This window comes from Octodon degus, unplaced genomic scaffold (assembly GCF_000260255.1).
Source record: "Octodon degus isolate 3935 unplaced genomic scaffold, OctDeg1.0 scaffold00123, whole genome shotgun sequence".
NCBI classification, from domain to species: domain Eukaryota; kingdom Metazoa; phylum Chordata; class Mammalia; order Rodentia; family Octodontidae; genus Octodon; species Octodon degus.
In genome coordinates this window covers 5,657,880-5,672,026 of record NW_004524699.1, presented here as the reverse complement: position 1 = coordinate 5,672,026, position 14,147 = coordinate 5,657,880, and the positions used below count along the sequence as shown (strand labels likewise).

General features: G+C 58.4%; 1 protein-coding gene across 1 annotated transcript in view; it reads left to right on the top strand.

Annotated features, from left to right (window-relative positions):
* Positions 1 to 14,147, top strand: part of Hmcn2 (hemicentin 2) — a 128,861-nt gene that overhangs the window by 42,086 nt on the left and 72,628 nt on the right. The window contains exons 16-23 of the mRNA XM_012516738.2: positions 840 to 1,028; positions 1,247 to 1,342; positions 1,533 to 1,660; positions 2,118 to 2,262; positions 6,101 to 6,213; positions 6,310 to 6,469; positions 7,715 to 7,880; positions 13,070 to 13,197. Coding sequence (XP_012372192.1) covers positions 840 to 1,028; positions 1,247 to 1,342; positions 1,533 to 1,660; positions 2,118 to 2,262; positions 6,101 to 6,213; positions 6,310 to 6,469; positions 7,715 to 7,880; positions 13,070 to 13,197 — 1,125 coding nt within the window. The remainder of the gene's footprint in view (positions 1 to 839; positions 1,029 to 1,246; positions 1,343 to 1,532; positions 1,661 to 2,117; positions 2,263 to 6,100; positions 6,214 to 6,309; positions 6,470 to 7,714; positions 7,881 to 13,069; positions 13,198 to 14,147) is intronic.

The window sequence follows — 14,147 nt, the reverse complement described above, 5'->3', positions numbered from 1 at the left end:
GTGGGGACACGTGCACAAAGTCACCTCAGGGTGGGAAAAACCACTGTGACTCCTCAGTGAGTGTGTGGGGCTCCAGCTCCACCCCACCTCAACCCTCCAGGGGCCCCTAAATGCAGGCCTGAGGTTGGCCAGATTACGTAGGTTAACAAGGGCCCAGGGATCACAGAAGCCCATGGACCTGGGAACAGGAGCAGACATGGCCGGGGTTTCCGGCGGAGTGGGCCCCCCCCGCCGGCCTTTGGAAGGACAGAAGGGATCTGCAGTTTCTGTGTGGGCAAAGAACTGGATCCTCTTTTTCCTTTCTTGATTATAAAGGACAGTGTTTGGAAGAAACAGCAGGTTATTAAGCAGCGTGACCTAGAGAGGGTGTGGGCGTGGGGCATTTGGAGCCGGATTGCAGAGCTGTACTTCGCGTGTGTTTGGGTCTTTCCCCACTTGGGTGGCCAGGACAGCGCCTGGGGGGCTGTTGTCCTGGGAGGCTATTCATCTGGCCCTTTTACTCTTGTGTAGCCCCCTTTGAGCAATCACAGATAAGGCCACCTTCTTTCTAACGAGCATTTTCTTCTTGCTCACATCAAAAAGGTCAGAACGGTGGCACGAAACGGAGTGGCTGGGTAGAGCAGGGACTCTGAGACCCCCATGCAGGGGTGCGGGACGAGTGGGTGGCCACCAGCCCCCCCACACCGGGTCTGTAGAGCAGGCCCTGCTGAGCTCAGGGCAGCCACAGAGCCCTAGTTTATGGAGTTGGGGCTGGGAGAGGGGTGAAGAGAGGGGAGGAGAAGGCAGCCCTTGGGGTTGCAGTGCCTTGGGATTCCTTGTGGACTCCTCACCTCCCGCAGATGCCCCCCAGCTGACGGAGCTGCCCCGGGCCGTCACTGTGGAGCTGGGCCGGAGCGCCTTCCTGGCCTGCCGGGCCACAGGCCGCCCGCCCCCAGTGGTCACCTGGCGTCGCGGAGACGGCCAGTCCCTGGGGCCCTGGAGGAGCAGCGGGCTTGGGCGACAGGACTCAGGCATACTGTTCATTGAAAGTAAGAGAAATGAAAGGAATGGGGTGGGCAGGCTGGTGCTGGGTCCCGCTTGGGCACGACCCAGATTTTAATGATAAAACTGACCTGAGACCAGGCCCACTCCAGGGGCTGAGTGTGTGACACACTCAGGGCTTTACACGCTCCCTGGCACGTGCTAAGCGCTGTGTGTGCGGAAGCCATTGCTGTCTTTATGGCATTACTGTCCATGTGGCCCTCAGGTGTGGCCCCACAGGACCAGGCCACCTACATCTGTGAAGCTCAGAACGTCTTTGGGAAGGCCCAGGCTGAGACCCGGCTCACTGTCACCGGACATGGTTTGCTGGGACATCTGAGCGCATGGGAGGCAGGGAGGCGGATGCACACCCCTGAGGACAGATACGTGCATGGCCAGCGTTCAGGGGCAGCATCCTCGGGGCCTCTGAGCTGCTAGGATCCTCTGTGCTGTTCCCTGGGGCGGGCAGTGGCACCCCCACCCGAGGTGGACGCTGTGTCCTCTCCCCACAGCACCCCCACAGATTGCTGGCAGTGCCTCTACCGTGCGCGTCCTGGAGGGCCAGCCGGTGTCCCTGCCGTGTGTCATCCTGGCTGGGAAGCCCCTCCCAGAGAGGCGCTGGCTCAGGGCCAGCCGTCCTGTGAGTGCTGGACTGCTCGGAGTGCTCTGGGCGGTGACTCCCACGGTCTGCTCCACCCCCTGCTCTGCTCTGCAGCTCTTCAGCTTTGGGGTGTCCTTTGCTCCCTCTCTCTTTGCTGCTCCCACCAGAACCTTCTCTGGCAGTGTGTGGATGGCATCTGTCACTGCTCTGCCTGGGCTCAGGGCTGCTGGGCCCCTGGGGAGGGTGACCCGACTTGCTGCCTCTGTCACCTGCTCTGATGCGACCTCTGTGGTCTAGGGTCTGTCCCAGCCTCAGTACAAGGCTGGACACACTGGTTGCCTTGCTGATTCACACTCATTAGACTGCCTGCACCTTAGGGCCCTGCACCTTGGGCTAAGAAGGGGCACATGTACTCATGGAAAGCTCCACTAGGTGACAGGATGTGGACATCCCAGAGGGAGGCGCTGTTTGTTCCACTGCTTTCCCCATTCCCCAGCTCCCAGCAGACGGCGGGGGCTCTGTCCGGGCTGACGGCAGCCTCCACTTCGACCGGGCCCTGCAGGAGGACACAGGGACCTACAGCTGTGTGGTCACCAATGCGGCTGGCTCCCAGCACCGAGATGTGAAGCTGATTGTCCAGGGTGAGCCTTGGGGGCCCCAGAGTGCAGGGGAGACACGTAGCTCCACTGGGAGCTGGACACTTTGGTTTAAAGAAATTGCACAGATAGCAAATATCCCCTGAGGGGGATGAAGGAGACGACTTAGAACTTTCCTATAGTAGCTGGGCGGGTGGTGCGCCTATAACCCAGCACTCAGGAGGCTGAGGCAAGAGGATCCTTGCAAATTTGGCAATAATGATCAGAAAAGGAATGTCTCTGGGGGCTCATGTCCTCCCTTGAGCTTTTCCACCCTACATTGGTTGATTCCATGCAGAAATTGCGGGCTGGCCATGCCCTGCGTGTGTGCTCATAGACACCCGTGCTGTAAGAGTACACATGCACACGCCTGCTACACAGCACGTTACGTATCCTTTGGTTAAAATTTTGTGTTCTTTATACAAATTGTATGCAAATTCTATCTCCCTCACTATAAATTCTTTACAAGTACAATATTTAAAAACTGAGGGACTGGTGGGATAGCTCAGCAGACTAAAGCACCTGCTTAGGCAGACTTAGGCAAGCACAGGGACCATGGTTCAATCCCCAGCACCACATGCCGGGCTGGCCGCAGAGTCCAGGCGTAGCGGTGCCTGCCTGTAGTCCCAGCGCTGGGAAGGCTGCAAACAGGAAGACCACTATGAGTCCGACCTGCATAGTGAGACCATGTAACAACCAAATATATTTTTTTTTAAAAAAAGCAAAAAGCAAAAAACAAACAAACAGAAACCCAAAACAAAACAAAACAAAAACAACTGAACCACAAGCCAGGCACGGTGGCCCACACATGCCTGTAATCTCAGCACTCCCAGCACTTGGGAGGGTGAGGCAGGAGGCTCATTGTGGGTTTTGAAACCAGCCTGGGCTACAAAGTGAGCTCAAGGACAGCCTGAGCTGCATATGTAGATCCTGTCTGAAGAAAACAAGCGAAACCAAACACCCACACCACAGTCACTTCTTGTCCTTGTCTTGCTGCCTGTGTAGTTCCTTGACAATGCACTATGGCTGTTTTTGTAATTTCCTAAGTATGTCGAGATTTTCTTTGCTCATTTTGTTAGTTTCATAGAACTCCGGAGGGATAACAGGATGATCACGTAGTTGTTTGGTTTACGGAGAAAACCAAAACTCCGCAAGGATTAGGTTGAGCTGGGTGTGGTGGTGCGATGTCTGGAACCCCGGGATTCTAGGAGGCTGAGGCAGGAGGACTGCAAATTCCCAGTGGCTTAGGGAGACTCTTTTAAACTACAACATGAAGAGGGCTGAGGATTGGGCTGGGTGTGACGGTCCTGGGTTCAAGCCCTGGCACCACAAAAAAGAGAGGGGTGGAGTTGAGTGAAGAGCCGGCTATCCTGGCTCCCCATAATTCCGGTTCATAATCCCAGTCACAGTTGAGCACATGGCACATGCTGGGCAGTGATGTTTTTCACCCCAAGTTCCACTATGCTGGCAAGGAGGGCCAACTCCAGGGCCTGGCACGGAGGAGCGAGGCTGCTGTGGCTGGGGTTGGTCCTGTCCCCGCTATCTGCTGTCCTAGCCACTCCCTAGCGCTGGCCACCATCGTTTATACGCTTCCATCTAAGTGGCCCCAGAATGTTTGTTTTGGGCTGAGAACTCTGCTCCCTGCCACCTCTCACCTGTCTGCTATCATGGATTCTCAACATAGAAACCAGACCAAAATCCAATTATTACATTTTCTGAGCCTTTATTACCGGGCTTGACCATACTCACGCAGGAGAGGACCAACGGCCAGGAGCCTTAGAAGGATAGCGGTTTTAAAGGGAGAAACCGCATCCTGTTTGGCAAACAGATTTGTCACTTAACATAGAACAGTACCTTTAGGGACAGCGTGACCGTTGCTCAGCATACATTCTTTCTGGGAGCATTGTTTAGTTCTTGTTTAAGGCATATCTGTGAACAGTGCTCCTGATTGCCATAGCAATGCTTTTCAGTTGGTTTTGTACAGTTAGAAACCTCTCGACCTTTACTATTTTTTTTTTTTTTTTTTTTTTTGTGGAACCAGGGATTGAACTCAGGCCCTTGCACTTGCCAGGGAAGCGCTTATTCTACTGAGCCATCTCCCCGGCCCCTCGACCTTCACTTTGATTTGTTTTGTAACTCTCGGTCTATTGATGATGTATCGAGGGTACGCCGAGCCTCCTTGCGGTCTTACAAGGAAACAGGGCCACAGAAAGCTGAGCGGAGGAATTTTTGCCTTTGGTTTCCCATTAACCCTTCGCCTCTGCCCCCAAGGCGTGAACGAGGCGCCCACATGAACTGTGTTCTCTGCCAGCCAGGGAGTGTGGGCACTGAGGTGCTGAGTGGTTTATCCATGGTCCCCGAGCGAAGAACCCCCCCGTGCTGGTTCACTGTGGAGCCCAGGCTGGCCTGAAACTCCTGGCGATCATCCTGCCTCAGCCTTCCAAGTGCGGGGGTTATAGGGGTGCACCACTACGCCCAGGCTGGGGGCGGATTTAACAATGGTCAGACCATGGTGGCCGTGGAGATGAGGGCATTTTTATTTTCCTGTTGAATTTTAAGAACTTTAGGCTTTGCACAGCTGGCTATTTACCATCTTTCAGCATCCAGTGTCCGCGTGGTGTGCGCGCGGAGCACGTCCACTGCCACACAGCCTCCGTGTCCTTCTCTGGGACCCTTTCCCCTCTAAATCCCGAGCTCCGTCCCCACAGACGCTCCCTCCCAGATCCCTCCCTGGCGACCTCTGTTCTCCTTATGTCCCTGGTTTTGTCTGTCCAGGTGCTGCCTGTCAGTGGGACCAGGCTACTTATCCTCTGCGGCTGGCCTTTGCCTGGTACATCCTCCAGGTTCTGCTGAGTTGTAGCTGGATCTGATTCTCTCTCTCTCTCTCTCTCTCTCTCTCTCTCTCTCTCTCTCTCTGTCTGTCTCTGTCTCTGTCTCTGTCTCTTTGTGTCTCTATCTGTCTCTCTGGTTCTCTCTATCTCTGTCTGTCTGTCTGTCTGTCTCTCTCCCTTTCCCTCTTCTTCTCCCTCTCCCTCTCCCTCTCTGTCTTGGGAGTTGAACCCAGGGCCTTCCCACTAAGCTACGTCTCAGCCCCCCTTTTTTGTTTACTTTTGAGACAGGGTCTCCCCAAGCCTCTAAGCTGCATAGGCCTGGCCTGAATTTGCTGTCCTCTTGCCTCAGCCTCGCACAGTGGCTGGGATGACGGGTGTGCTCCACCATACGTGGAATTTCTTTTGGCGGTGCGGGGGTGGGGTGGGTGGGGCGCAGAGTACAGGAATTGAACTCAGGACTTTAAGCTTGCCAGACAGGTGCTACAACGCTGAACTACCTCCCCAGCCCTTAGACTGGATTTTTTGGAGAAGCAGTTTTACAGCCAAATGAGCAGAGACAGAGATTTCCTGTAGACCCCTCCCTCTCACACGCACAGCCTCCCTCATTGCTGACGCCCCCCCCTTGTTACAAGGGACAGCCTTCACAGACACATCGTCCCCCAAGATCCCCGTGTCACAGGGGTGTTGTACAGATGTGTGGTGCCACGTACCCACTACTATGACATCAGACCAAGTAGTTTCTTTCTCTGAAACCCCTTTGGACCTCACCTTGCCCTCCACGCCCCCAGCCCTGGCACCCTCTGACCCCGCACAGTTTCACTTTCTCCAGGCCATCATCTAGCTGGAGTCCGCTGCAATCCTTTTTAGGGCCAAGTAATATTCCACTCTGCGCTCCCTGCATTTCGCTTATCTGTCATCGCTGATGAGTGTGTGGGTTGTTTTTTCTGCCTCTTGGCTGCTGGGATTTACACTGCCGCCCACTCTGGTTTATGAAATTGGTTTGTTTACAAAAGTGCCGCCTAGAATCTATCCCGTTGCTACCCACCACGTCACCAATGAAGGGGTTCCAGCCTCTCTGCCCTGTGCTGCCTCGGGAGTTCCCACCCCAACCATCACCTGGACCAAGGTGGGTGGAGCCTCTTATCTCCAGGGTAAACTGAGTCAGCCGGGCTGGTGTGTATATGTGTGTCCTCCACTGAGGTCACCTGTATCTCTATCCTAGGAAACCAAAGCCCTGACCTCCAGGGGTCCCCACTACAATGTGAGCAAGGATGGCACCCTGGTCATCACCCGGCCATCCCTGCGGGACACGGGGACCTACATGTGCACAGCCACCAACGCCGTCGGCTTCTCCAGCCAGGAGATGCGGCTTTCAGTCAACAGTGAGTGATGGTGGGGGCCCCAGTGGGAAGGGACTCCGGGATGGACACAACCCAGCCCTCTGTGGCTGCGGGGGGCAGCAGAGTGGGAGCACCCACACCTGCCTCTCCCCACCTCTCTGCCCCAGAACCCCTGGCCTCCTTCCTAATTTTAGAATGATCGCCAGACCTCAGGGCGTTTGCATGTGCGAGTGCTTCTATTCCCTTCCTCTGCCTCAAGGGCGCTTCCCATCTGTCACCCCAGGACACCGAATGTCCCCAAAGGACAAACTGCATGCTGGGCTGAGGATGGGACCTGGAACTTCAGGGTCCAGGGCTGGATGACAAGCTGATAGCTACCTGAGTCAGCCCTTTCTAGCATTTGCTTTTAGAACCAACATTTTAAGCGCTGGCCAAATAGCTCAGCAGATTAAAGCATCTATCCTCGTTGCTGCCCACCACACCATCAGTGGGCTGGGAGTTTGATCCCTGGGCCTGCTGTGCTGGCCCCGCATCTGGGTGCAATGAGATGGCGATTAAGACTGGGCATGGCGGCGTGCGCCTGAATTCCAAGAGTTGGGAGGCTGTAAACAGGAGGATCACTACGAGTCCTATCTACGCAGTGAGACCCTATACACCCTGTCCCAAATATGAGAGAGAGAGAGAGAGAGAGAGAGAGAGAGAGAGAGAGAGAACGAGAATATTTTATTCTGCCAAAAACTTTTCAGTGGTGACCTTGCCCCTCTGCAGTGGCTGTGCACAGGGGCTTGGTTGGCCCTGCTGGGGGGCTTGTTCTGTTCTTTCTCAGGGTGCTCTGCATGCCTTCTACAAGGAGGGGGGAGGGGGGGAAGGTCTCAGCCTTTGCCACCAAGGTGACAGCGCATTGTCGCAAACCCCACACACGGTGTGAGAGCCCAGGGGAAGGGTTTGTGCAGCCTGTGGTGGTCACTACCCTGGAACAGAGAGAGGGATGGGAAGGGAGAAGGACAAGGAAGAGGGCAGGGTGGGGACGCAGAGGAGACGAGGCCCAGGTGTAGGTAGGGCTGGAGGGGACAGCAGCACAGGCGCCTGCCTGGGAAGTGCAAGCTCCTGAGTTTGATAGCCAGTAAAAAACAAAAACAAAAACAAGAAAGCCACATGCTTTTCCTGGAGCAGAACCTGCCCACTCCCAGGGTGACCCCAAGGTCAAGGGGGCAGGGGCAGTCTGTCCCTCTGGGGACTTTCTCCCTCTCCCTCACCCCCTCATGGCCCTGCCTGCTTCCCCAACAGCCAAGCCCAGGATCCAGGTGAATGGGTCGCAGGATGCAGCCTCGCCAGTCAGGGTCACAGCCAAGGTTGGAGAAGAGGTGACCCTGGACTGTGAGGCTCAGGGCTCCCCACCTCCCCTGGTCACCTGGACGAAGGATGCCCACCCTCTGCTGCCCGGCATCAACAGGTACCCCATCCCTAGAGCCTCAGCAGGGGGTTTTGCAGGGCTCTGGCCTGGCTAGTGACCCTGCGGCCCCCTGGGAGGCTTACCAGTGTCAGCACAGAAGGTGTTTACACTGGGGCCCCAGGCCTCTGTGGGACCCCAGAGGGTGTTTGAGCCCGGGTAAGATGCACCCTGAAATAACCCAACCCAAGTGTCAGGCATGGCCCCTGGGCTGGGTCTTCCTTTGTCCCTGCCACCCTGCTCCCTGGGCTTGTGGAGTTACTGCAGGTCACTTGGGCTGGGTCTGCAGCTCAGTGGTGCTCTGCTAAGTGAATAGCAAAGCTGGGGTTGGAGTTGTGCCAATGTCCCCCTCACACCCTGCAGAAGGTGCCTGGGCCCTGGCTTTTGGACTCAGCCCCTCTCCAGGGAGAAGCCAAGCTGTGGGCTCAGGCCAGTCTTTGGGGCATGCAGGGTCCACCCAGTCTGAGCTCCTCAAATTCCTGGAGCCCTTCTCTTGGTGAGGGGTGGTGTGGGCGGGCATTGGGGTGCTGCTCTGGGCAGTGATATCAGCACTGGGAAGATCCCCAAAACTGAGGAGGTCCCCGCCAGCAGGCCCTGTACCCCTCCCACCCACGCGTATCTGCCTCCAGAACATCTGTGTGGTGAGGTCTCCCAGACTTGCAGCACGTACCCCTTGAAGTGGGAGGGAGCCAGCCGGCTGAGTTGGGAGCCCCCTGGCCCTGTGGGATGGCTACTCCTCCTCCACACAGTGGGCTGGGGTGTAGAGAAGTCGGGAGCCTGCAGCTGTCCTGGAGAATGGCTGCTCCCCACGCAGGGCTGGGCGGCTGCCAGTGGCCCACTGGTGCGTGTTTATTTATGGCTTGCTACCCAAGCGGGAGCCACACGTCCATCTGCTTGCTCCTGGGGCCCCCTGCGCTCACAGGTCGGCAGGGAGCTGTAAATGTGTAAGAGCCGCCTTTGCGGTCGCCAAGTTTCACCCCACCCCTCCCTTGAGCCCTCTCCAGCCCTCTCCCCGCTTCTCTAGAGGTTTCTGACACCCCTCGAGCTGACCAGCGAGAGGAGGCTTTGCTGTGTGGGGCTGACGTCAGATCTGGGGCCGCCGTAGTGTGCAGGAACCGCAGGTGTGGCCCCGCCTGGTCGTGGCCCGAGAAAAGGGTGCCGCTGGGGAGACAGTGTGCAGGCCCAGTGTAATCAGTCCTTCGATATTTGGGCCCCAGCCCCGCTCTGTGTGCAGAGGTGTCCCAGGCAGCTTTGAGAAAACCCTGTCATACGGTCATCGCAGCTCCTTCATACCCACTTTCAGGGACATTTTTCTGTTTTCTTTTTTGTGGCTCGGGGACAGAACCTGGGGCCTCGCCCCTGCTGGGCAGTTGCTCGAGTGTGCATTGCCGCAATCTATCTGAGAACATTTTTGTCACCTGCTGAAAAGCTCATGCCCGTTCATAGCCCATCCCCTGGCCCTGGCAGCAGTGACCTCATCCGAGAGCTGTCTCCTGGGGGTGCTCCATTCTGGACACTGCACACAGTTGGATCCTGTGTGGCCTTTCATCTGGCCTCTGTCATCTCATATAATGTCCTCCTCAGGGTTCAGCCCTGCAGCCACGTAGGGCAGGGCGTCCCTCCTCTTGGTGGCTGAATGCTGTCCCGTCTTGAGGCCGGACCACCTTCTGCCTATCCGACCACCAGTGTGTGCACACGCGGGCTGTATCCACCTCAGGCGACCGTAAACCGCCTCACTTCAGCTGCTTTTGCTTCCTTATCTAGCCTGTGTGTTCTCAAGACTGTGTCCCTATAGCTGCACACAGGAGATGTGGCTCCTTCTGTCCCCACAGAGATGCACTTGTAAAATGGAGATTTCAGATCCCTGTGACAGGCAGATTCCAGGCGGTGGGTGGGGATCACCTGCTGTCTCCTGCTCTGTCCTCCCCTCCCCTCTTTCTTCCTCTCTTCCTCCCCTCTCTTCCCCCTTCCTCAGCTCCTTGCCACTGTTTCTGGGAGCTGAGCCTGTCTACCAGCCTCAGGACCCGCCGGGCCCTCCATCTGTGAGGGGCCATCTCAGTGATGTCCCTCATTCCTGCTTATCGCCCTCGGCTGGCCATGAGCTCCTTCTTCCTTGGTGAGCTATCTTGGAACTCAGCCCTGGGGCGGACCCGCTCTGTCCTCAGGCCTCTTCCCCACCCTGTGCTGGGCACTGGGAGCCTCCTCCATAACTCTGGGTGTAGACACAGTGACACACTGTGCTGAGCCCCCGAGGCCTTTGGCCAGGAGTGACCGGGTTGGTTGTGGTCCTGCCTGGGCCTCGGGGAGGAAATGGAAATGGGTGTGCGGGGCTGGAGCCCGACGTCCTGCCAGGGTGGAGCCTAAAGGCACACACGGAGCACATGTAGACACGTGCTGACCTGAGCTCACTCTGGACATGTGTGTCTCTGGTGGTCGCAAGCCTTGCATGCTGTGGAGGAAGGAGGCGCCCGTGCACCTCTGTCCTGCCCTCCTGCGAAGCTCCCTTTCTTCTACCCACCCTCTGGCCCAGCTTTCTTGTCCCAGCACAGAGCAGTACTCGTCCCCCTTGCCTGCCTGTTGCTAGGCTGCCGTGTGTTTGGGGCTCATGCCTGCTCGCCAGTTTTCAGTTGTTCTAAGTCATTTCCTTGGGGATCGCCCCAAAAGCACATGGCCAAGTCCAAGGGTCGGAACGGCCACTGACCGGCTCAATCCATGGGACCGCTGTTTTTGAGTGTCCATGTGGTATAAGTGCCCACCATCACAGCCCACAGCATCCACCGAGCAGTGCCACATGCCCTGGATGTGCAGGGAGGGAGCTGGAGAGAGAGGCCTGGGGACCCCTCAGCCCATCCCCGCCTGAGGTTCAGGAGGCCCATCCCCCTCATCTCCATGGTGGCCAGGAGCATCCGAGACTTGCTCCAGATGCTGTTTCTAGGCAACTATGTTTGTTTGGGATTTTGAGCTAAGGCAGCTGTGTGCGGTCCCAGCCAGCCAGGGTCCCACGCAGGGCCAAAGCCCAAGTCCCAAACGGGAGGGGCAGGGGCGACGGGACGCTTCAGTCTGGACATCACTGGGGTTTTCCTGCTGTCACCGCCCTTCCCAGCCTGCTCCCTGGGAGGCTTCCGCCCAATCCCCCCTGCCCAGTTAGCTGGAGACAGGCTGCAGCTGCAGCTGAGTAGGGACTGCACAGCTTCGTCTCCGTGACCCTAGCCTTGTCCTCTGCGGAGCCACCCAACCGGGCACACAGCTCTTGGGCGGCACTGGGTTGCTGGTCCCAGGCTTGGTGTGTGTTCTGTATCTCTCCGATCTGGTGTTGGCCCTGTGGCAGGGGGTTTCCCCCAGCATGGCTTCCCATTGGTGGCTTCATTGTGGAGTCTTCAGTGTAGATAGCCCTCAAAACATTTTTGAGCACATACTCTGTACTGGAGCCTGGGCACACCTGGCTCACCCACCACAGAGCCACTAGCCTTTGCTGGGAATGACAGATGCCTGGATCAGGAGCAGGTGACCAGAGCAGGGTGCCGTCCGAGCCCTGGCTGGAAATGGGATGCCCTCAGGTGCGGGGATGAGGCTGTCAGGACTCTTTCGTCTCCGGGCAGTGTGTAGCCAGTGGGCAGCCTTGCTCCCGGGGGACCTGGCGGGGCAGGTGGTGCCTCCCACAGCGAGGGCTCAGCCGGATGGGCGTTGTGAACAGGAACCCCCCACCTCCTCTGGGCTGTGAGGAGTCATTCACGTACATGGGATGGACAGTGCCACTGGTCACAGTGGCCACAGGCGCCTCCATGGTGCCTCCCTCCCTTCCCGCCCATGTTGTCTCCGAACATGAGGCACAGAATAGGGAGAGGTTTGGGGAAGGAGGGAGAGAGAAGGCGTGGGCTTCCCAGAGCCCCAGCGCCCATCCCGTCCAGCCCATGCTGGGGCCCCAGAGCTGCTACTTTGACTTTTCCCCGGACTTCAGAGCCTGGGTTAGGGGTGTGGGGGTGGCCTCCCAGTGCTGAGGCACTGCAGGGCGTCCTGGGACCCTTGTCGCACCCTGAGTGTCACTGAGTGTATGTGTTGGCCTGAAGCTGACACGCGTTGATGGTGAGCGTAGCTGGGTCTGGTGATTTACCTTAAAGGGAAGCTACGGACGAGCAGAGCCACTTTGGGCCACCCGAGCCACCATGTCTATCTGTATAAACATTCACGCCAAAGGTAGCAGATTAATCAAGTGTGGTGTGCTCTAGCAAGGGGACGTTATACAGCAGTGAAGATGAGGTAGACCAGCCCACATAGGCTGAGGCCACCGACGTGTGTGTCTGCCACGTGCACAATGACGCTGTGTGGGGCTGTGGACTCACTGTCCTCAGCATGGCACTGTGCTGCGGGTGGCTCCTTGGCTCTCCCGGAAGTCCTGTGGAGGGAAGGCTCTGCTGCTGGCTCTGCTCGCCCGTCTCTGGTGACCCTCGTGGCTGCCCGGAGGGCTCAGGAGCACCTGCCTTGCAAGGGCTAGTGGGACAGGCTGGGAAGCAGGGCAGGAAGTTGTGCTGAGCATGTGCTGAGGCCCGGCCCTCAGGGTCCCCTTGGGGGCCCCAGCTCCTTGCCAGCTGCTTGCTTTCCGGGCCAGCTGGGGTCACGCTGCAGCTGTGCCCCCATTCTATGGGGTAGGGGCTACTCAGAGCCTGTGCACGTGGGCTGGTGATGTCATGTCTGCAAGGGCCCCTGGGGTCCAGTCCAGCTGCTAGAGCCTGAGGGGGGGTTCTGGGTACAGGCGGCAGGGGGAGCACTTGAGCAGGTGGGCCATCCTGGGGGAGGGGTGGCACAGCTCCGGCTAGGGAGCCCTGGAGTCCCTGGGATCAGGGCCAAGCGGCCTGGCACCACGGCACGGAGGACCTCACAGCCGAGCCCAGTGTAGTCGCAGGTGCTGGTGGTGCCTGTTGTACACCGGGGCAGTGGATGCCACAGTGATTGTGCATCCAGAAAGGGCACAGGGTGTGGCCCTGGCCCAGGCCTGCGCACCCAGCCTGGAGCTGTCTGCCTGGCTCACCAGGAGGGGCTGTCTGGCTTGGTGTCTCACTGAGCAGGGGCTGGGGCTCATGGGCACGGCCTGGGGCCCGGAAGGCTTCCTGGAAGATGCAGTGGGTCATGTAGAGGTGGTCTTGAAGCCTTTGTCTGGGGGGCGTCAGGGTCTCACAGGTGCCCTGTCCCTGCAGCCACACCCTCCTTCCGTCCGGGTCCTTGCGCCTGGCACCGGCCCAGGTGGGTGACAACGGCCAGTATGAATGCACCGCCAGCAACCCCGCCGGCTCGGCCTCGCGGCACTATGTTCTCGGGGTGCAAGGTAGGACCCGTGGGCCCCACAGTCCGACCCTCTGTGTCTGTGCCTGGCCCCTGGCCTAGCCCCTGGCTCAGTGCTCCTGTCCTTTCTCCTGGGCACCTTTCTCCTGCTTTGCACACCTCTGTCCTCCTCTCTGCCCTGGGCCTAGACAGGCCACTCAGAGGCCCTGAGAACAAGACCCAGGGACCTAAGGTGGGGCACTTTGGGGCCCGTGACAAAGGCCCTCTGGAGCACGCTGGGCCTCCTTCCTGCTGGGGTCCCAGGAGCAGCTGTTCTCTGTGGTGACTGGGCTGACGCCACGCAGAGGAAGCCAGAAAGTGCCTGTCACACACACAGAGGCTGGGAGGTCGTCACCCCTCAGCCCAGACAGGCAGGACCAACTGTGGCCCAGCTCACAGGCAGATTGCACAGTGGCCAGAAATGGGGTGCTTATGGTTTTAAATGGGGGGGGGGTCGTAGAACAAAAAAGCTAACTGCCTTCTGGTGACCTCAGGGAGCTGCGTCGTCCACACACCACTGCAGGCGAGCACAGGCTTAGCGGGACACAGGCCCTGTCCCCTGGGCAGTTGGCCCTGCCGGTGACGGGGGTGTCTGGTGTGTGAGCCCTAAACGAGCAGCTGGCCGTTCCTTCAGCACAACACTGGCCGAGCCCCGTCCAGGCGGATGCCTGTCATGGGGGCGGGGGCTGGGGGGGCAGTCAAAGCCTGGAGAGGAGGGGGCATTTACACAGGCACGGGAGAGATGGGGCTGGCACATGCACCTCTGTGCCCTGCTTGCCCACCCTCCCAGGGCTCTCACCTCTGGATCCTACTGAGAAACAAGAAGGCCTGCCCATCTGGGTCCCCAGGAACCCCTGAGCTCCTGGTCATACCCCCAGTAGGAGGGAGGGGTGGGAAGAGTGACGATGGCCAGGTCCTAGGGCCCTCCTGGGCCCCAGTTCCTAAGACGGAGAG